The following is a 22,634-nucleotide window of genomic DNA, read 5'->3' on the forward strand; positions in this document are numbered from 1 at the left end:
GAGTGTACTTCTGGAAACGGAGAGTTGTTGGGCGTACTACAGCTACGATGACCAGAGCCCCTAGGTGAGGTCACTGTTCACAGGGTTGAGGGGAGAGTCCGAGCAGAGCACTTGCTTAGTTCACACAAGATTCTGGGTTTGATCCTCAGCACTTTGGAAAAGAGGTACAAAAAGAGGCACCCACAGAAGATGAGCGGGGAAAGACCTTTATAGTGGAACATTTCAATATAAAATAGTGAAGGAAATATACTTACTGTCTTAGGTGCTACGCACACTCGTCTACTCCAGTCACATCCAAAATATCGGGGATAAAATCCTGATAAAGGATAAGAGGCAATAATACCCTAAAAGGAGTTCTGTGCCTCCTGGATTTCAGACAGTCGCTGGTATCCCCTAACTCAGACGTGTTTCAGATTAGTCTTTCCAATCGTCAACACAGACTCATAATTAGACATAAAGGTACCCCAAGAAATGATTCATAAATAGTTAAGATTGGGCATTTGTCTCCTGGCCGACACAATGTTCCTAACCTATCCCGGTTTATCACCCAGCTTCCCATAGTGTAATCTCTCTCTAGGATACTGCCTTCCCAGAGCTAGCAATAGAGGTCGAGTACATCCCTTAGGACAATAGATAGTTTATGGTCTTATGTACTAGAGAGTACTCGAAGGGCTTTCACTCAAGGACATTAGCTAGAAGTGTTAGGTCAGGTCGGAACTCCCCACTGCCTGCCCAGAGCTAGAACCAGAGAATTAGCAGGAAACGCTAGATTGAAATCTCCTGGACTTTGCTTCCAGTAGAACCAGAGAATTAGCCTAGGAATATCAAAATACCTCAACAGGGAGGGCTCCTCTCCTCTTCCTCCTGCTTCACACCTAGCTACCAGACCCTGCTGTAACCCCCATCTGCCTACGTGACTCTTGACATTTGCCCTGGTTACTGTATGCTACTTAAGCCTGCTTTTCACTAGCACTAGGACTGGGAGAAGAAGAAGGACTTGGACTCGCAGAAGGACTAGCACTAGAACTTAGATGGGCTAGGACTCAGATTCATGCGATCCGCATTCCCCCGGGCCCAGAGCGCTTGGGCCTGGGGGGATGCAGTACCAGTCCAGAGGAGATAGCTGCTGCTTTAGACCCAGTATGTTTCAGATAGCCTCAGATGTACCTCAACTATTGAGCTGCTAGATTTACCATCTCTCTTTTGCAATGACTGTAAAAGTCTGATGCCATTTCTAAGAAATACATTTAGATCTTATACTTCATGTGTCGTCTCTGCCGTCATTTCATCACCTACGCCTTGTCGACCTGACTAGGACCCCCGTTTCTCCCGCGGGTTGAGGGAGGCCCAGATTGGCCGGCCCTCAGCAGTTAGGGTTTTACTGCTATGAACAGACACCATGACCAAGGCAAGTCTTATAAAGGACAACATTTAATTGGGCTGGCTTACAAGTTCAGAGGTTCAGTCCATTATCAATATGGTGGAAGCAGGGAAGCATCTAGGCAGGCCTGGTGCAGGAGGAGCTGAGAGTTCTACATCTTCATCTGAAGGCGGCTAGCAGAATACTGACTTCCGAGCAGGTAGGATGAGGGTCATAAAGCCCATGCCTACAGTGACACACCTCCAACAAGGCCACACCTCCTAATAGTGCCACTCCCTGAGCCAAGTACATACAAACCATCATACTCATCTATAGCCAATCTCGAGTCCTCAATCTTGTCTGTCTTTTATTTTGAAGTAACTGACGGGCAGTTCAAATCAGGGGAAGGCTCTGCAGGCTCCTCAGACTGGTCTTCAAAGATGGTCCCATGGGGGAAGTCTGTGTACTTGCAGGCAGAATCTTGAGACAGATAGACTGGGTACCAATGTTGGTTGGTGTCCTTTTCGGAGACCACTGCTTGAGGTAAAGCCATGTGACAATGGGCTGCAAATGCTGCCAGGTAGATGAGGATGCCTCTTAGGCTCTGCTCTACCATCAGACTTCCACTGATGAAAGAGTTCTGCCATCTCACCCACTTTTCCCACCAAGACGAAGAGCAGGTTCCGAGGCTAGTGGAACTGCTTCCAGGCCCACAAAGTGGCAAACTCTGCATCGAGTCATCCAATTAGCTTGCAGCAGCAGAGGTCTTCTTGCCCCACGTCACTGGGACATATCTTCTATACTTTTATACTTCAAGACCCAGGCACTAGGCTCTGAGCATCCTTGTAAGATCACTTCTGCTCCACACTTAACATATTTTAATGTATAGTATATATTAAACTGGTTCTGTAACCCAGGCAGACCTTAAACTTGCAATCTTCCGACCTCAGCCTCTACATTAGCTGGAATCATAGGCCTGTGTCAGTCTGGCCTAGAATGATTGAAACTTGAGTGGGCAATATATAATATTAAAAATAAGTGAGATCACCAACTACCTGTAAGTGGTGAGAGTTACAAGGTCCTCTTAAAATGGACACAGAGGATCTTAACTAAAAAGAATTGATAGCTTGATCACCACCCATGTCTTGTCCATAGGGCACAGAATTAATAGGTGCATTCATCTAGGTTGTTGATCAGAGTCTGTCTCTCTCTCTTTCTGTCTCTGTCTCTCTCTGTGTGTGTGTGTGTGTGTGTGTGTACAGCACATTGTTTGGTGTATGATAAAGGTAGTTTTCTCATCTTACCCAAAGTCAGTTCTGATGATCTCTGGGCTGCACAGGAGCCTCAGACAGCTGTGTCTCCTCAAAAGAGAAAGCTGCCTTTGCAAATGGCCAACTTTGTCCTTAATCATAACTATGATGTTTATCACTGTTGATGGCTTACCAAGGGCCAGGCCATGTGTCTACTGGGGTACACAGGAGACGACAGATGGTTATTTGTTGAATGGCTGAACAATGCTTAGTGCTTTACAATTAACCTTCACATGCCATCACTTTGATGTGGGCTTTAGAACTTCTGTTTTACAAAATTATAGGGAGAACTGGACATACCATCACCTCAGAATTTGCTCTAAGCACTTTGTGTGTGTTGCTAGCCCATTAATCCATATAAAAGCTCTGTGAAATAGATGTTATTAGCCACATAAACTAGACAGAGTTGAAGTGAGTTACTTAAGAACAGACTATGGGTGATCAAGCTCTCCTCTCCCACCTCACTACTGGGGATTTAGCCCAGGGTCTCATGACTACTTCTCCCCCACCCCCAGGCCTTCCATTACAAAGCTAGAACTTTGGCCCCTTTTTCATTTTAAATTTTTATTTTGAGACAGGGTTTTGCTAAGTTAAGGAGGCTAGCCTTGAACTGGTTCTGTAACCCAGGCAGACCTTGAACTTGGAATCCTCCTACCCCAGCCTCCACATTAGCTGGAATCATAGGCTTGTGCCAGTCTGGCCCGGATTAATTTAAACTTGAGTGGGCAAAGCCAGTTAGTGGCAGTACCTGGAGAACAGAGTAGCATCAACACTCTGGGGTTCAGGTTCTTCACATCATAAGATCAAGTTCAAAATGGTAGGGGTAGAGATCTCTTTCCAGGCTACACTCACTCACTCACTCCTCTTTCCCATCCCTACTTGTTCCAAAGATGAACAATCCTGCAGACGTGGCCGGAAGAGTTATATAAAGAAACCTCAGTGATCCACGGGGTGGGTTTCTGGTGCACGACTGGCTGGGTTAGCGCGTTTATTTCTTCCTCAAACACACATTAGGCACTCTTATGTGCACAGTACTGTTAGCACATTAGTGTGTACTCATTCGGAGAGTTGCAAGTCTGAGGCTTCCTGGAAACTCTTGGCTGAAGAGTGACGGTTTCCTTAGGAGGCCCTCTGGGTTTCTTCTTCCCCTGGAATTGTTCCGTCTCTCAAGGTGGCTGGAACAGCAAGCTTCCTTCCCTGGAGGTTAAGTAAACTTGAGAACAAAGTGAAAAGCCTATCGCAGAACCGCCTAGGGAGACGCCACAGGAACTTGGGAGCGCTAGGGAGTCAGTCCCCCAGGCCATCTTGTATATAGGCTGACTCTTAGAGAAGAGATAATAGAATTTATGGAGCTAGGAGTTCCTAGCCCTCCGGTCACAAATGGCTCCAGCCCGCAACCTTAGAAAGTTCTTGTGCAAAAAAGATCTTTTGGGATGATTGCATACATTGTCCTCTGACAATGCAAACGTGACAGCTGCCTATCCAGCAACCGTTCCGCCTCCGTTCGCTAAAGTTCGTGCCACACAGGCTTCTCCTGCGCTATAGTTATGCAACCTCGCTCGCAGCGGGAGTTATTTCCTGTGCTGCTGGATGCGCCAGATTCATGTAACCCGCCTACCCCGGGCTTCAATGGAAGCCGTTCTCCATTAACAAGCACTGGGGCTTTCAGAGATGAATGCTCAGCATTGCATGTTGTTTTCGCAGTGAGAATCGCGCTACGAGGTATTGAAACCAACTCTTTCTACACACACACACACACACACAACTACCCGTGTGCAAGCAGTTAGGGGACTGCAGCAATGCAACAAGAGGGACAGCAGGAGGAGCTCGCTTTGCAGTCCTGGCCTGTAACCCCCACTAAGGGATGAACTCATGCCAGTTCCATTCTTTGCAAGAAAAACACAACACACACGCGCGTGCGCGTGCACGCGCACCGAGCAGACCCGAGTGGCCTCCCGATCTCTTCCCGGAGCACACAGTGTGCTCCTTGCTCGTCCCGGCAACCCGGATAGCCCAGGCCGAGTAACGGAGAGTTGCGCGTCGCAACAATGCCAGTCCCGGAGCAGCTCGGCTCACAGCTCCCACCCCCGCCCCCTTTCCTCGGCGTGCCAAGAGTTTGGAGCGCGCGCGCGCGCGCACGCACACGCGCGCGAGGCAGTGCAGCGACATATCCCTCCGCCACCCTCTTCGCCCCGCTCCCGCTGCCCGACGATTTGGGAAGCGAGGGGAGGAGGGAACTACTTTTCTGAAACTTGTTCTGCTGCCCACGATCCGGAGCTGCAGTGATTCGACTGCGGGCCGCGGCTTTTAGGTTTTTCCCCCCAGCACCGCTCCGAGGCCCGGCGCCTGCCCGCTCGTAGCCGCGCCCCACGTCCGCCTGCCTGCTCGCGCGCGAGCCCCGCCGCCCCTGAAGTCGCGAGGGACTACTTCGCCTGCCTCTCCCGCGGGCGCCCCCGGTTCGAGCGGCGGAAGGAGCGGGCGGCGTGAGCGCTTCCGCCGCCCCCCTCGCGGCTCCCCTCTCGCGGGCGTGAGGAGCGGGCTGCCGAGCCGCGCTCTTCTCGGCTGTCCTCGCCGCCGCTCTGCACTGTGCCCTCGGGCTCCGACGCTCGCCTCCCGCCCTGCCTGCAGCCCCCGGCTGGAGCGCGTCCGAGGGAAGCCCCCGAGGGCCGACCAGGCGCGCCGCGCGGACAGCCGGCGGCCAGGCGGGAGATGGTGCGCGGCACCTCGGCGGGACCGCGCCGCCTCCCGCAGCCAGCGCTCGGCTGCCCCCCGCCGGCTCCCGCCGCCCGCCCGTCGCCGCGCCCCTGAGAGCAGCCCCGCCTCAGCCACCGGCCGCGTCCCCTCAGCGTCCCCGCACTCTCCCGCGCCGTCTCGGCTTCGCACCCGACCTCGGCGCGGCGAACCGCTGAGGTCGCCACGGCCGCGCTCGCTGCCGCCGCCCCCCTGCGGGGGTGGCCGGGCTGCCCGGCTCGCGGGGCGCCGCTCCGGGTGAGGCATCCACCATGGTGAGGCCCCCGAGCCGCTGCCCGCGCGCCCCGCCGGCCGTCGTCGCCCGCCGCCCCTCGGTGCCGCCGCTGCCGCTGCTTCCCCGCCTGCTGTTGCTCCTCCATCTCCTGAGCGGATCACGGTGAGGGAAAGATGAGCGAGGAGACGGCGACTTCTGACAACGAGTAAGCGGAGCCCTGGCCTGGTTGAGCCCGGTGGGCAGCCCCCTCCCCCAGCCCGTCCCGCCTGGGAGGTGATAGATGCCCGATGTGTCGGGCCATTTTCTTTAATGGCAGCACCCCCTTTCCATTCGTGCATTTTTCGCCTCTCTGCTTGGGAAAAGGGTATCGAGTGCAGTGCAGAGGCGGCGTAGCAATCGGACGTCTCCCAGACGGAGTAATAATGTGGGTAGCTCAAAGTGGAGTAGAAACTACTACCCTTTGCCTGCCCTTCACTCCGGCATCACTCATTCCCCCCTCCCCCCCAAACCTTGAACACCCAGCCACCCTGCCTTTACAGCTATTTCGCTCGGAAACTAATGTGTGGGAGCACCTCCAGCCGCAAACTGCTCTTGAATCCTAATTCGATGACTCAGTGACTCTTAAATACCGATTAAGCCTTCGCCCCCCGCCCCACTTTTTAAACTTATGACCTATACTATTCTAGTAAAAAGATAGGGTTAGGGAAACATTTTAAGAATTAAATAGGATTAAGGACACCTGGAGTGTGGGCGATGTTGAGCTATTGTGTATTTTTTTTTTTAACCTTCGAGAGTATTGAACCCGTCTTCATCAAGAACAGAGTAATTAAAAATTTTGAATGCTAGTATTTGGCTTCGGTCCGTGATAAAGCACGGTTTACATTGCCGAACGCGTTGGTGACTTCATCAGAGCTTCATCCATGACTTTTAAGTTTTTGCTTATTTGGACTGTCCTTAGGTTTTCCAAACGAATCACCATGCCTTTTAAATATTTTGCTTTAATGTTGCAGCCTCTTGGAGGAGTAATGGTGCTGTAAGAGTTTCCTGTTGAGAAGAGAGTTTGGGGACGAATTTTGGCGTCTGTTTTTTTTTTTTTTGTAATTGAATTCAAGTTTTGTTTGTATTTGGAGGGCTATGAAGAGTTAAATGAAGTCTAGTTCTTTGGATGCATTCCTTTAAATAAAGTGCATTCCTTAAGTCAGATCTTTTCGAGAAGACTTTAAAGGCCAGTGCTGAAGCCCGTTTACCATAAAATAGCTAGAAAAATGCCGAGCAACGTCCCCCCCTCTTTTGGAAAGCACGCATTGAGGAGCGGGTGTGGAAGGAGGTGGATTGCTGCAGTCAGTGCAGTCTAGAAGCAGAAGTGGCCGCCATGTTCTCTCTTTTTGTGAATCGCCCTCATTTGCATAGCACACTTCATTCATAAAAAAAAAATAATTAAACATCCATCACCTTGGACAACTTGAAAGGATTTCCTAAGAAAACCACTCGAAGCTTGTTTGTCCTTGTGTAGAGTTTTGGGTTCAGGAAGTGAGAAGAATTTGAAGTTTTAGATTAAAATTTGGAACATACGAGCACACACAAACAACTAGCCCAGTTCTCAGAATGTTGACACAGTTATGTGGGAAATATCAGTTCGGGGAGGTGCTGGGATCACGTGATCGCCTCCATTCATAAAATACCTGGCTGTCCATTCACAGTGCTGTACACTGTCACTGCCTTCCGCAGACTAGACCTATTTTGAGCGAGATCAAGAAGTCTGTCTCAGATAGTGCTGGGCTGGGAGAAAAACTGCGGAAATGCTGAAGGAAATGACGGGAACTTTTATTAGTATCTTGCAATAAAGCAGCTGGGATAAAAATCTTAAGATCTATTTTAGAGATGGGGAAGATGTCTTACCGGTTTAATAGTTTAGAAAGTAGTATTGCCTTACTACAACCAAGGAACAAATGGTGAGTTGTAGATTAATGCAAGCATAGAATATATTGTTTCAAAACGGGCCTTTTTTGGGTACTATAGCAAATTGAAAGTGCAAGTAAGTGTATGAGTGAGATCTCAGTGGATAGAACTGTTGTTGAACTAAAATGAAAAAATATTAACCGTGGTTTTAGTTCTCAAGATGCTGATGCTTTCGAACAGCCCCCCACCCTTGCCTAAAATGTACTTATGGGCACCTGGGAAATTATTCATCCAGATTTTTAAAGTTGTTTTCACAAAGATATACTGCCTTATTAATCCATTGTGCCCGAGGAGCCTTGTAACTGTTAGTTTGGGTAGTAAAAGGGTAATCTATTTTAGTATGTATTGTCCTCTGAGAGGTTCTTCATAGGGCAGAAATGGGTGGTGGTGGTTAATTAACGTGAGGAAATGATTATGCTCATCTGCTACTCATTGCTGCTAGAGCTGACACTGTTTACTTGTGCCTTAGCTCAACCACAAAGTGGATTTCTTGGAATGTCCCTTTTAATCTGGTCATTTGTATATCTTATCTTTAATTTAGGAGGTGAAGTTTTGAAATGAAAATTCATTATTTTTAATCACACATTAGGAAAAAACAAGAGAGATCCAATAGAGCCCTCATGGGCTTAGGGTTGGTTTAAAATGGCCTTGTTTTTATTTTTTTCTTTTCTCTCTTAAATTACCCTTCATAGGGATTTGATTACAGTAGAAATTACTAACATTTCATTGCTTCCTCTTTTTCTTGGTGAAAATGATCAGTTTCTTGGAAGACCGTGTTAACTTTTAAAAATTGATAGCCACTGTGCTAAAATATGGTGGGGCCTTTTAGAGCCCCTTATTTTGAAAAACCCTGATTTGAATTTAGATTTTGTGTGTATGTGTGTTTGTAGAAATAGGTAACTGAGGTACTTATATACCTAATCAGGAATCAGTGCAAGGTGTATTATATAAAAGTGTAAAAGGCATCTTAAGAGAAATAAATCAAATGAGGGAAAAATGAATGAAAATAGGATGAAGCCTTACATTGTTTCAAATTCATGTTTAAAAATAGGATTTTTAGGCAGGTAAGATGGCCCTATTTGTACAGGCACTTCACTTTGCAACCTGAGGACCTGAGTTTCATTTTGGGGACTTACGTGGTGGAATCTGCTCCCGAAAGTTGTTCTCTGACCTCCATGTGCACATATGGCACCCGTACATTCAAAACAGTCACACAAATAAATGTAATAAAACATTTTTAATTAACTTTTCAAAAGACAGTAAATATACTCTAGGAGTAAACTGCTTTATGCCATAAATAAAGGAACTAGCAATATAATTTTATTTTTGAAGTTCATTTTCTGATGCTCCAAATGTTTCCAGTAAAGATGTACCTTATGTATAATGGCTGAGCCTTTTAAATAAAAATTTGAACACTTAAGTATATATTATGTAATACGTAAGGGCCTTTGTAATTTGCTGTTGAGTGAGTATAGCACTGCATGACCTTTGCTAGTTTGACCAAAGCACTTGCAGGAGTGAAGTAACTGAAAAACCAAGCATTTTGTTTATTGTGTGCAAATAAGCCAGAACCACTTGCCATGTCAGAACTAGGCTTTTTAATAGCAAGCTGGGATTTACAGCAATTTAAGACTAGGTTAATTAAAATTGGATCACTTGAGATAAATTTGTGGTAGTATAATCTGTGTTAGAACCATTTCTCCTGTCAAAAGCAAATTTTGTGGTTATATCATTTATTGCTTCCTTAAAAATGTACCTCACAGTGGCACTATGTGAGTATATATATATAATTCCATTTGTCTTATATATGTGTCTGTTTATGCATACATTATACACATATAGTTAGGAAGTATTCTAGAACTGAGTAGAAAGAAGCATCAGGAAGCTGTGTAACAGTTATTAAAGTAATGTATGTTTATGCAGGTATCATAGATACGTAATAAAAATTTTGCTTAAAATTCAGTTGAGCTTAGTGCTTGCTCACCTTCACTTCTCCTTTTTGATATAAAGCTTTTGGTTTTGAATTGTATGTTTTAAACTATGCTAGCATGCTCAAAATAATAAAACAAAACAAAAAACTTGTGGAAATAATTTTCCCCAGAAGACTCAATTATGCCATGATCTCCAACACTCTGCCTTCTTGTATCATTGTGCACTTGATCCATACTTACAGTCAGATTTCAAAAATCATACTCATTTACATATTTTTATGTCTGTTATTGCCCCTTACTTCATAATGCTTGTTATACACTTGTGTGTGTGTGACTTTATACATTAGGGATCATTTAGCTTTGTTAGAAAATAGGCCCCAAAATTACTGGAAAATAAGTTATGTTATCTTTTAAAGAAGATTTACCCTTTTATTTCCTACTGCCAAAATTGGCTTCATTTTTGACATTATATTTTCTCAAGTTCTACAAATAATAGTTGAGGCCTAAAACTGTCCTGGATACTCCTGGATAATCATTGTGTTGGACTCTGAGCTAAAAAGGTACTCATTTATCTGATGGATTTCAAAGATTTGAAAGTTCCTGTCTTTTACAGCTTCTCCATAGTGCCATATAATAAACTGGTTAGGAATAAAGAAGCTCATTGATGGGAAAAGGGTAAAAGTATAATTTTATTTTATAATTCTATAATGACTTCCTAATTGGATGCTGTTGCTGGTGTACTGAGAAGTATGGGGGGGGGCGAAGAAGGACTGATAAGCTAGCTTTGATTAGGATAAGGTCTCACTAAGTGTCGGGAAGGGTGATACGTAGAGGTCTACATTTCTTCTCTAACCTTCAAAACTGCCAATTTGAGAAATAATTTACTCGCCCATGCAAGAACAAAAGCTAGTTCAGAGACAATTTATTTGCTGTGCTACCATGAGATAGCAAGGACTAACATTTGTTATGTAATTGTGTCCTTTACAACTTATATGTAAGCTGCACTTATTTTCCAATAATTTTGGGGCCTATTTTCTAACAAAGCTAAATGATCCCTAATGTATAAAGTCATACATACACACACAAGTGTATAACAAGCATTATGAAGTAAGGGGCAATAACAGACATAAAAATGTGTAAATGAGTATGGTTTTTGAAATCTGATTGTAAGTATGGATCAAGTGCAAAGCCAGTTTTGGTCATGAACAACTGTAGCAAAAATTCGTATATATTATTAGTTCCTGATAATTAGCCTGCTATTCTGAAATAATTAGTTTGTTAACTCAGAAATAACTTTCTTAGATATGTAACTGTATGCTTGGTTTAGGAGTTAATTGGAAGTTTATTGATGAATTAGATGAAGAATGTACATACTTTGAGGCCTCTTTGACTAACAAATACTAGGTAGAAGTTGAGAACATGTAACAAATAACCTTAATAAATACATCAAACCAGAGTATTGTTTAACTTTTTGTTAGAGGGAAGGAGGAAGAGAGAGAGAGAGAGAGAGAGGAAGAGAGAGAGAGATTAATGTAGCAGTAACCTTTAGCCACCCTTTGTTTTCCTTGGCAGCTTTTTTTCTGAGTCCTGATATTTCACAAGGGAGCAAACAGCTTTAGTGACCACAAAGCTTACTGATCAGACACGCAGACTAGACTGCTTTGAGTCAGAATCTGTCGTGTGTGCTGTTTGTCCTCTAGTACAGATCAAAGGAAAAGGACCGTTTGTCTTGTAATTACTGATTAACTTCGGTTCATCCCATTATTGCATTTATCCTGCCTTAAATAAATTTAGCTGATTGAAAAGTATAGGGAAAACAGTTCTAGCAAGATGGAGGCTTGCAGGTGGATCTCTGAGTTTGAGGCCAGCCTGGTGTACATATATGTTACTCTGTCTCCAAAAAAGTAAAATAGATATTTTTAAATGACTTTGAGGACAAGAGCAACTAAAGTGAAGAAAGATCTACTAAAAAAAGTAACTATAAAACCTCTATAGACCTTTCATATACATAAACTTTATTTGACTGTATTTTTCTTTTTAAATGTAAATACAGTTATCATTACATTAGATTTTTAATAGGTCAAAAAGCAATAGAACTAGTTATTCATTCCTACTTGATACACTTAATAAAAAAACTGTTTCTTTGGTTTGGTTTGGTTTTCCAGAGACAGGGTTTCTCTGTGTGGCCATGGCTGTGTTGTAACTTACTCTTTAGACCAGGCTGGCCTCCAACTCAGAGATCTGTCTGCCTCTGCCTTCTGAGTGCTAGGATTAAAGGCACACATACCACCACTGCCCAGTTATCTGTATATTTTTAATAGTCCTCACTAATACTGTAATATTTCATCATATTGTACCAGAAGCAGATATACCCATTTTTCTCTTTAGTGAATGCTAGGTTTCCAGCTCTTTAATATTACAAATAACATTGTGTGCTTGGTGTACAGCTGGGATTCTAGCATTTAGAAGACTGAGGCAAGAGAATTTTAAGTTGACAATTGAAAATTTCAGGATAGCTTTCACTAATAGTAAATTCCAGGACAGCATGTTTCTGTCTCTTTGTCTCTGTGCCCCACCCCCCGCACCCCTCCCCTCATGTGTGTTTGTGTATGTGTGGGGTGTGTGTGTGTATAAACCAGAGAAGGATGCTTAGTATTCTGCTCCAGCATTCTCCACTTTATTTCCTCATTGAACCTGGACCTAAGCTGTCAGGCAGCAAGCTCCAAAGATCCGTCTCTCTGCTCTACACAGTGCTGGGGTTATAGATAATGTGGCTAGACAGGCTTTATACAAATGCTAGGGATTTGAACTCAGATCCTCAAGCTTGCACAGGAAGTATTCTTGCTCACTGAGCCATCACCCAGCCCTTTAATTTTTTTGAAAGCTTTTGAAAGGATGATAATTTCCAAAGAATACAAGTTTCTTTTAATGACACTTCATACCTCCAAAAGACTTAGATTTATTTTGTATTTTTATTGCCTATTGATTCCAAACTGAAGCTTGGGAAAGTTAAGAAGCAATTAAAACTTCCTGAGTGCTAGTACTAAAGGTGTGTACCTCCACTGCCTGGCTCTTCTGAGGAAAAAAAAAATTAGCACCCCCCCCCCCCTGAAATGACTCTTAAGTGGTGTTTACCATTAGTCCTCCTTTAAAAATAAGGAAATTGAGCAGGGTGAGGTATCGTATCCCTTGTAGTTCTAGCCAGTAAGGAGCCTGAACAGGAAGATCACAAACTTGATGCCAGCCTGCTTTCTGCTCTGTCCCTAAGAAGTGTCTTATATGGGGTCTGGAGAGATGGCTCAGCAACTAAGGGCACTTGTTGCTCTTGCAGAAGACACAAGCATGGCTCATAGTTTGTCACAACCACCCCTAACTCCATGGGAAACAGTGCAACCCTCTGATGTCCTTGGGTGCTAGCACATATGTATACCTGCAGATAAAATGCTCATATTTTAAAATCCCACGGTATGCCTAAATAGTGCTTTATTGCTTTATGAACTCTATTAAAGGAATATATTTACTTATGTTTTGATTATAGATTTTTAAAAAATATTTTTAAAGATTTATTTGTTTATGTATATGAATATACTGTCTTCATGCACACCAGAAGAGGGCATCGAATCCCATTACAGATGGTTATGAGCCACCATGTGCTTTCTGGAAATTGAACTCAGGACTTGTGGAAGAGCAGCCAGTGTTCTCTTAACCACCGAGCCATCTCTCTAGCCCCCATAGATTTGATTTTTTTAAAAAAACTGCCAATAGTATATTATTATATATACTACAATATATATATATATATAGTATCTATTTTATAAACATCTTATCTTTTTAATAGGCCAAAAGAATGTATTAGATTTTCTAGACTGCTGCTCACGGGCAGTTGTGAGCTGCTTGATATGGGTACTAGAAAGTGAACTCTATAAGAACACTGCACACTTAACCACTGAGCCATCTCTGTAGCTGCATACTTAAGTATGTTTAACATGCATTTAAAATTCCTTGGTATTCTTATGTAACACTCCTTTTGTTACCATACTGTATTTTCTTTCCCAAGATTATTTGAATTGTTTCCAAGTATTTACTGTCATGAGTGTACTTGTTTGTGCTCCTGCCACATATGTGCTAAGTGTTCTCTTGAGATATATGCAGGAACATAGTTTGTTAAGATAGAGTGTGAATTTTGAAGTCTATGAAGCAATGCTCCCCTCCCCCAAAAGAACAACAAAATGAATGCATGTACCCAAGGATTCAATTTATACTTACGAGTGGCTCTTTTTTTGTTTGTTTGTTTGTTTTTAAGACTTATTTTATTTATTATATGTAAGTACACTGTAGCTGTCTTCAGACTTACCAGAAGAGGGAATCAGATCTCATTATGGATAGTTGTGAGCCATCATGTAGTTGCTGGGATTTGAACTCAGGACCTTCAGAAGAGCAGTCAGTGCTCTTAACCACTGAGCCATCTCTCCAGCCCACGAGTGGTTCTTAAAGTAAACATTGTTGTGATTTTAACTAGTATCTTGAATATCAGATAATGAATTTTGATAAAATGTCCTAGAGTATTTTTTCTAGGTACTGAATTGAGCAAATTAATTTATGTAATCAATGAACTCATTTAATACAGCAACACGATGGTGTAGGTATGGCTAACTCATTATATGGATGAGGAAACTGAAGCCTGGTAAGTGATTGTTAGGGTTTAGACTTGGTTGGTTCAGACAGTAGACTCCAGTTTCCTTCCTGTGGGAGTTTTCCTTTCTCCAAATTACTGATATTTATATTTCCTAATCTCTTTGTCTTTTCACCTGCTTTTACTCATCTCTTGGCCTTCATGTGTTCATGATAGAACATCATTTGATGCATAGTTGTCTTTTGAAAAGAATTTTTAGAATTTGTTTCCTCAATGTTAGAATGGGTAAGGTGGCTGTGAGGATTTCTAGCACTTTGTTTCTAATTATTTTATAATTTGACTTATTCTCCTATTCATTACATCATTAATTTCAAGATAATATTATTTGTTTTATTTTGCCTTTTTAAATTATAAAAATGTGAAACAGTTGAGAAAGATTCTATTATAAAATTCTGTTTATGGTTAATTACTTTTACAGACTAACCATTTAGGCTATTTAAAAATCTGCAGTGATTTACACACATGCATTATTCTGCATTATGTTAAAAACTACAAAAGCTAGCCTGGAGTGGACCTGACATGTACTGATCTCCAAGTAAGCATTTCGTACAACTGTAGCTGAGCTGTTTCTTTAGCATTCTCAGTGGGTTTCTTGAGGTAGTCCTTTATGAAGCCAGTTATCTCTGTGGTCTTCTGGGTGGTCAGTTGATAATTGTGAATTGTGTTTTATTGTTGTTTGCTCACTCGCTCCCCCTTTCTCTCTCTCTTTTCCCTTCCTTCCCTCCCTCCTTCCCTCCCTCCCTCCCTCTCTCTCTTTCTAATATAATTTCATCTTTATTTCTATGGCTGGGTATGGGTGCCCACTGAGGCCAGAAGAAGGCATTGGATCTCCTGGAGCTGGAGTCACAGGTGATTGATTGTGAGCTGCCTATTGATATAGGTGCTAGTGACCAAACACCAATCTTCTCTAAGAACACGTGTTCTGCATCACTGAGCCATTTCTCCAGCACCAGATTCTTATTTGTTTACTAGTTTTTTAAAGTAATTATTTCAAAATGATAATGCTAGCATTAGAAGAATTTAACAAATTCTAGCAAAATGCTAGAACCCAGTAATAACTAGTAGTCCCTATGCTATGCGTGATAATCTAAATGTCAGTAACATTAAAGCGTTCAGTGTGTCTGCTTAGGTAATGAAATGCCATTTAAAAGCCATCATGTAAGCTCTCAGTGCAGTGGACCCAAAGAACTTAATCATTTGTGGCTTTGGAATGATGGATCGGTAGTAGTAGCCAGACAGATGGAAATGAAGATGCTGCTGTGTTTATTAGTCAAATACAGTTCATCTCCCACAGTTTGCATTGCTTCTAGGTTTGGCACAGTAGTTAGTTAGCATGGACACTGAATGAGGTAACACGCAAGCGTTTGTTGAACATTTCTGAAATTCTGGAAAGAAAAGGAGCTACCACTTTTGAGGCATTAACATAATAAGCACTGGAGATATAGATAAATAGAACAGGGTCATTCTTCAGCAGTTCTCCTCAATTATTAGAAATAATTGCTAGTTCTTTATAATACATGGCTTAGAGATAATGATTTAACTATGAGGAGCAGTATAATTTCCCCCCAAAAATGAGAAAAATCATTTATAAGGGACACTTCTGTCACATGCCCTCACTTTTACACTTCTGAAGTCTTATGATGTAATATAGCTATAATCTTTGCTGACTGAAATATCTTGAAGTTCACATGGCAGGATAAATATTATCTTTTAATTAGTAAAGGTTAAAGGGTTAGTCTGTTACGGCTTAGAATAAAGGAACAAATAAGAACTATGGAAGTAGCCTTTGTACCTTTATATTTTATATGTTGTGGATGAGATTTTGTGAGTGACATCTTAGGTATTATATATATTTATATACTGTCTGGTGCTCCTTCACTAGAAAGAGCTTTGAAGTGAATAATTGATAATTGTTAATTGTTAATACAAGGCAATTAGCCCAGTTGGGCCACAATTTAATGTAAGAGCATGAGGTGCTGCTCTAAAAAATCATACTCTAAAAAGCTGCATTTTCTGGTCAGAAGATAAAGAAAGGGCTATTTGAGATGAAGAACAGGGGTTGAGTTGTAAACTTCTCTAATCACTGGCCATGAACAGATTGAACTGTATTTTCTTCTCCCTTTCCATTTGGTTATTCAGAAACCTGAGACTTTATGGATAAAGGTGAGGTAGAGACAGTGAAGAAACAGGCAGTTACACTTGCTTGTCATTATTTCTCATCAGCTTACACATTCTGAGGCTGAGTTTTGTTTTAGAGAAGAAAGCTCTTGGTAATTACAACTAGTCATATTGGTGTTTGGCTTCAAAAAAGTTGTAGACTTTAGTGTCTTATGTTCAGTGGTGAAGTTAAATCTTTTTTAAAAATTATTTCCCTCTCTTAAGTAGAGATCCAGATATTCTTTGCCCTAGCTTAGACCCAGAATTCTTTAGTTGACAGTTCAGTTCTTCCTGAAGACTTGCTGTATCTGAGTGGCTGGAAAGAGCAAGTGTCTGCTTCTTGCAGCATCAGAATTAAACAAGTGATGGGAGCTGCTAACATTTTTTTTTACCAGAATCTCAAAGCACATCTGTGGGATTGAGGAAATACTCTCTTTGGAAAGATATTAGACCTCAAAAAGCAGGGATCAATTTACAAAGGCACAGTATCCTCAGTCAGTATCCTAAAATGTTAGTATCTTGCATAGCTAAATGCAACAATTAACAAGTAGATAATATTGTCTATGAACATTGTGATTATCTACTAATACTATTGAAGTTTCAGGAGTTGCCCATGTTCAGGATGTAGTCCATGATTGTATGTTGCAATATGTTGTCATGTGTGCTTAGTCTCCTGTCTGAAACATCTCTTTAATTTCTTTTTTTAAATAATCTTGACACTTTGCCTGAAGAGTACTGGGCAGATATTTGTAGAATACTCCTAAATTCAAGGTATCCGTTTTTGGTAACAATACCATGTTACAAGTCGTAGTGCATTCAATCAGGAGGTTGGTGAGATGAACTGAACATTTGGCTAAGATGTTGGCCAGGTTTCCTAACTGATTAAGTTCTTTTTGTAATAAGCAGCTTATGAGAGAGATTTCTGAGGTCTGAAAATACTGTTATCTGGTATATATTCACCATTTTCCTCATTTATCGATAATTCTTATCTATAACAATTATTGTGACGCTTGCCAAATGATTTTTCTATAACCATGGTTTCTCTTTAATAAATTGGTATGTGGTAGAAGGGCTCTCTCTTCTCATACTTATATACATCTTTAGTATGACTTCTAGCCCAGTGTCAGCATTTTTATGCGCAGTTTCCCTGGAGCCATTGGGAAGCACCAACATGTTGGTTTTCTATGCCCCTTTGACAAGTATTCATTTTTTGAGTACTTCCTTTCTGGTATCAAAAATTTATGAGGCTCAGTGAATACTTTGCTTGTCCTAGCTTTGGATCATTATTTCTTTAAGGAGCACTGGTTTGTTGTCATTGTTCTTGTTGATGTTTAATTGGAGATTTGTATTTAAAACCTTTCTAGCTGTGCTCATTGGTTTTGGAGTAAGGTCCATGATAGTATTTAGCTTATACTACAGATGGAAAAAGCTAAACTGAAGTTAAAGGTATTTATTTACTCATAGTATCCAGATAAAGTTGTAGTAAGAGTTGGAATATGAACTTAGATTTCATCTATCCAAAGGTGGGGTTTGTTTTACTTAATCACTTAGATTCTTAGATTATTCCTTCCTTACGTTTACCTACTTTACTTTTTTTTTTTTTTTTTTTTTTTTTTTTGGAAACAGGGTCTCTTTACATAGCTCTGGCTGTCCTGGAACTCACTGTCTAGAATAGGCTGGTCTCAAACTCAGAGAGGTCTGCTTGCCTTTGCCTCCCAAGTGCTGAAAATAAAGGTGTATGTCACCACTCTCTGCTTCACATTTACTTTAATAATAATTTTGCCTTTTGCCTTTCTTGGGCACAATATAGTTAAAGTATATTAGAATTTGTTTGCTTATAGCGTAGCTTTTTCGAAGCAGAAAACAGACGTTGCAGTCCTAAAATATTTACACATTTGCTGTAAGGTTATGTGCTAGATAGTAGTTTGGGATTATGAATGTCCATGTTGGAAACACTGCTGAGGTTTTGTTTACTATGCCTTGTTCCTCTTAAGCATGTGCTTAAGTACAGGCAGGTGGCGTGATAAGTGTGATTATTTCATTTTCTGTACACTTAGGTGGCTTAGGATCTGCATGTAATATGTAGAAAATATGACACACAGACACATAATACTAGATTTACTTTCATTTTTGCATTTACCTGTGCCTCCACTTAGTGTCTTGTCATTTCATAGGAGTTATAACCTCTAAACATTTGTAAGCGTTTTATATTTGTTGCTTAATTCTCACTGTCTAGATACTATTTAAGCACATAGAGTTCAGTGATTTGTCGAAGATGGGACAGCTCAGTAAATGAAGGCACACTTAAATCTATTTTTACACTGTCTACTGTGAAATAACTGGTTCTCTTGTCAGACTTGCTAACTATTCCTTCTTAGGTTGAAAGTTTCTATTTAAATATACATACATATATACATACATACATACATTTTGGCTTGCACTTTTGATTTTATCTTATCTCAGCTTTTACGTGATTCATAAAACAGTATTGTTTATCATTAAATAATCTCTCAGAATAACTTCTTCTTTTTTTTTTTTTTCTGAGACAGGGTTTCCTCTGTGTAGCCCTGGCTGTCCTGGAACTCACTCTGTAGACCAGGCTGGCCTCAAACTCAGAAATCCGCCTGCCTCTGCCTCTGTAGAGCTGGGATTAAAGGTGTGTGCCACCACTGCCTGGCCCAGAATAACTTCTTATGAGGCATTTCTCTGGGCAGAGTCTACAAAAAGACTTACTGATGCTTGCTGAGCATTTCTGAGCATAGCAGTTGTGATTTTTGTAGTCTGACTCTACACACATGCAAAAAGTATGTATAAAGCTTAAATGTTAGTAATAATGAAAACAGATTTGAAACAAAAAAAGTCAGTAAAGAACTCTTTGGGAAACTTGTTCAGTTAGATTAGCATGTAAATGTATGCACCATCTATTTTTTTTTTTCTGCTATCTTAGTGAATGTTAATAAGCTTAGTCTCCTGAGGTCTTTCTGAGGATGGTCATAGCTGTTGTGACTCAAGTGCAGTAATCAAGTCCAGCTCAAAGGAACCAGTCACACAGCATGTGTCTTCACAGTAGCAAGCAGTAAAATGCTAGCTGTTTGAAATTATTACTGGTAGTAGTAATCCACCATAAGTAAATGCCAACCAGTTCCTGTTGTAGAATACTAAACATCTATGGGAACCATGGAGGGCAATTTGCAGATCTTTGCTGTTTCACAAAAACATGAAGAAATTTGGAATGGAAAAGGATTTGTATTAAATAGGACTGTCAGAGTTTCTATTGATGAAACACCATGACCACAATCAACTTGGGGAGAAAAGGATTTAGTTTGATCACATTTCCATTTCATGGTCTGTCATTAAAGGAAGTCAGAGCAGGAACTCCTCAAGGTAGAGGAAGGAACCTGGAGGCAGGAGCTAATGCAGAGGTGTTGCTTCTGTTTCCTTGGCTTGCTCATCTTGCTTCATCCAGAACCCAGTGCCAAGGGATGACATCACACACAATGAGCTGGGCCCTCACAAATCAATCATCAGTCAAGAAACTGTTCTGCAGACTTGCCTACAGGCCATTTGTGTGGAGGCATTTTCTCAATTTAGATCTTTTCTTCCCAGATGACCCGAGCTGGTGTCAAGTTGACATAAAAGCTAGCTAGTACAAGGACCTTATTTGAATAAGTAACAATACTAAAGCCTGGGATTATAAAATTTGTAGCTCAAACTTTTATGGTTCTATTGTGTCTGCCTGGTGGAAAGTTTGTCTTCATTACTGTCATTTCAATGTTGTCCCCACTGAAAAAATGTTACCCCTGTTTTTTCCTCCCTACAAAATTGGTCACTTTTCTTTGGGGGGTGTGTGTCTTCTGTTTTTAGGTCTAAACTGTCTAGCCATATTCTACCTTCTGAAATTTCTCATTCCAAATAGGATCATCATCCATGATAACCCAAATGTCTATGCTAGAAAAGAACTTATTTGTGGTAATCATCATCTCCTGTTTTTAGGGTTGGATCATAGATATCAGTGGTTAGCCCTGGAATAGATAGCACCTTTTCTTAAAGGTATATATAGCTTCTAGTTAGAATTTCTGCTAATCCCTGCCATAGGTCCATGATAGAAACTGTAAGAGCACTATTTAGGTACTCCCAGTAGCCAGGCACCTCCTCTGCAAGAAGTTGAGTGCTCAGTCATTTGGTGAGGTGCTTATGTATTTTATGGAATTTTTTTTTAAAAGAATGCAGAGATAATAAGACATCTATATTCTCATTACCCAGTGAATCACTGTTACTATCTTCCTCCCAGCTTTTTAATCTAAATCTCTTACTGTTCTTGCAATATGGAAGTGATGAAACTACATGATTTCTAATTTGGGTTATCTGAGATTGGGAGTTAGCAATGTGTCCACCAAGTTAGTGAGTCTGTGTATGGACCTGCAAATTCCATTTTCTTGCACAATCCAAAATAATTATTGGCAGAACCAAATGATTTAGAATAGCCCAGTGCTAACTTAGTGTCTTACAAGTAAAGGATGTACTTGGATTGTGAGTTTGTACCGGAAGCAGTGGTTTCCCCTGGTGATGAAGTTCCACGGGGAGGAAGAGGAATGGAGAGAGCTTATTCTTGCAGCCGGGAGACCACTGGGCCTCTGATAGACAGCAGTCTCAAGTTTGAGACTCTCCTCTGTGTTCTTATAGGACAGACTTATTATGATACTACATCCTTCATGCATTGCATACTCAAAAATCTATGATGAGAACATCCTTGGGCAGAGCATGTAGTGGTAAAAGGAGTACAGTTTGCCTCTAGGTTTATTTGAAAGGGTAGAGCTGTGCCAGTTTCTTCCTAGGTTACCTTGACATTTTTCTGACAGGGTCTTGTCTTGTGAAAAAAGCAAACAAAAACCATTTTGAAGTGGATTTACAGTCATTTATGTATCTGAAGCTATTTTTTTCTTCAAAGTTAAGTGGTGATCTTGGAAAGTACTGGCCATAGCTTCTGACAAGCTATATTGCCTTTAATTTAGGGAGTATAATAATCACAGAAAGGATGATGTCTCGAAGAAAACGTGACGAATTGTTTATAAGTAAGGGTGCCTACCCTGCCACCTATCATCTTTAACTCAATTATTGTAAGTTATTCTTTCTTAACATATACACACACAACTGTTGTGATGAATCTAATCTACCAGTTTGATATTTAGAGTAGATTAAATGAAGACAAGTTGTAGGACCTACAACTGGTCGAATGGAGCTTTGAGAAAACTTGATCAGTGAACTAGCTCTAAATAATGGAAATCTCATGATTTTTTTTTTCTCACATGGTAAGAATAAATCATACTCTTTTCCTGAGAGTAAAAGTAGAATGAACAGATGGAAGTTTAAGGAAAGATAGCAGACTTTTGTTCTATGTATAGAGACAAAACTAAGTTCCTAATGCAGTTTTTCTGATGGTGGAATAGATTGTCTTGGGGAGTCAGAAATCATAGTTTCCAAGTGAGAGAGAAGATTGATCGTCTGAGTTTTTTACAAAATCAAGTGCTGGATTTTAGTTAAATTGGTCTAGATCTTCTAAAGTTCCTTGTAATTGCTTAGGGTCCATGCTTTTTTTGTTTGTTTATGCTTTTTGTTTTTGAGATGGGGGTTTTTCTGTTTAGTCCTGGCTGTCCTGGAACTTGCTTTGTAGATCCGACTGACCTTGAACTCGCTGAGAACCACCTATCTCTGCCTGTCAAGTGCTGGGATCAAAGGACTGTGCCAACAACACCCAGAGGAAGCTCCACTCCCAGGCACTCTGACACACCCAGGATCAGAGGTGAGCAGGAACGAACATCTGTCCCAACACTGGGAGTAACTGGGACCAGTAGGGCCAGGCACTTAGGAACCCGCCAGCCTAGTGACTCCGGTTCCTTCCGGTCTGTCTGGGTTAGTGTTCTGAGCAGACCTTAAGCACAAGCTCTGCAGCCAGTCCCACAACACACAGAGAAAGCCACATTTCCAGGTGATCTAACAAGCCCAGGATCCCAGAATCACAGGATCACAGAGGCAGCTTGACTCTGAGGAGTTCTGACATAGCCAGGATCACAGGAAGGACAGGCTCCAGTCAGATTTAGCAAGGGCAGGTAGCACTAGAGTTAACCAGATGGCTGGGGACAAGCATAAGAAAATAACAAAAACCAAGGTCACCTGCCATCTTCAGAACCCAATTCTCCCACCATAGAAAGTCCTGGACACACCATCACATCGGAAAAGCAAGATTCAGATCTAAAATCAC

The 22,634-nt window shown here is 41.5% G+C and overlaps 1 protein-coding gene across 1 annotated transcript in view; it reads left to right on the plus strand.

The window, feature by feature from the left end:
* The first annotated feature begins 5,149 nt into the window (after positions 1-5,149).
* The window catches only part of Spred1 (sprouty related EVH1 domain containing 1), a 63,585-nt gene continuing 46,100 nt past the window's right edge, over positions 5,150-22,634 (plus strand). Inside the window, exon 1 of the mRNA XM_031371428.1 lies at positions 5,150-5,840. Within this exon, the coding sequence (XP_031227288.1) occupies positions 5,809-5,840 (32 nt within the window). The 5' untranslated portion in view covers positions 5,150-5,808. The remainder of the gene's footprint in view (positions 5,841-22,634) is intronic.

The sequence above is a fragment of the Mastomys coucha genome, unplaced genomic scaffold (genome assembly GCF_008632895.1).
Source record: "Mastomys coucha isolate ucsf_1 unplaced genomic scaffold, UCSF_Mcou_1 pScaffold15, whole genome shotgun sequence".
Classification (NCBI taxonomy): domain Eukaryota; kingdom Metazoa; phylum Chordata; class Mammalia; order Rodentia; family Muridae; genus Mastomys; species Mastomys coucha.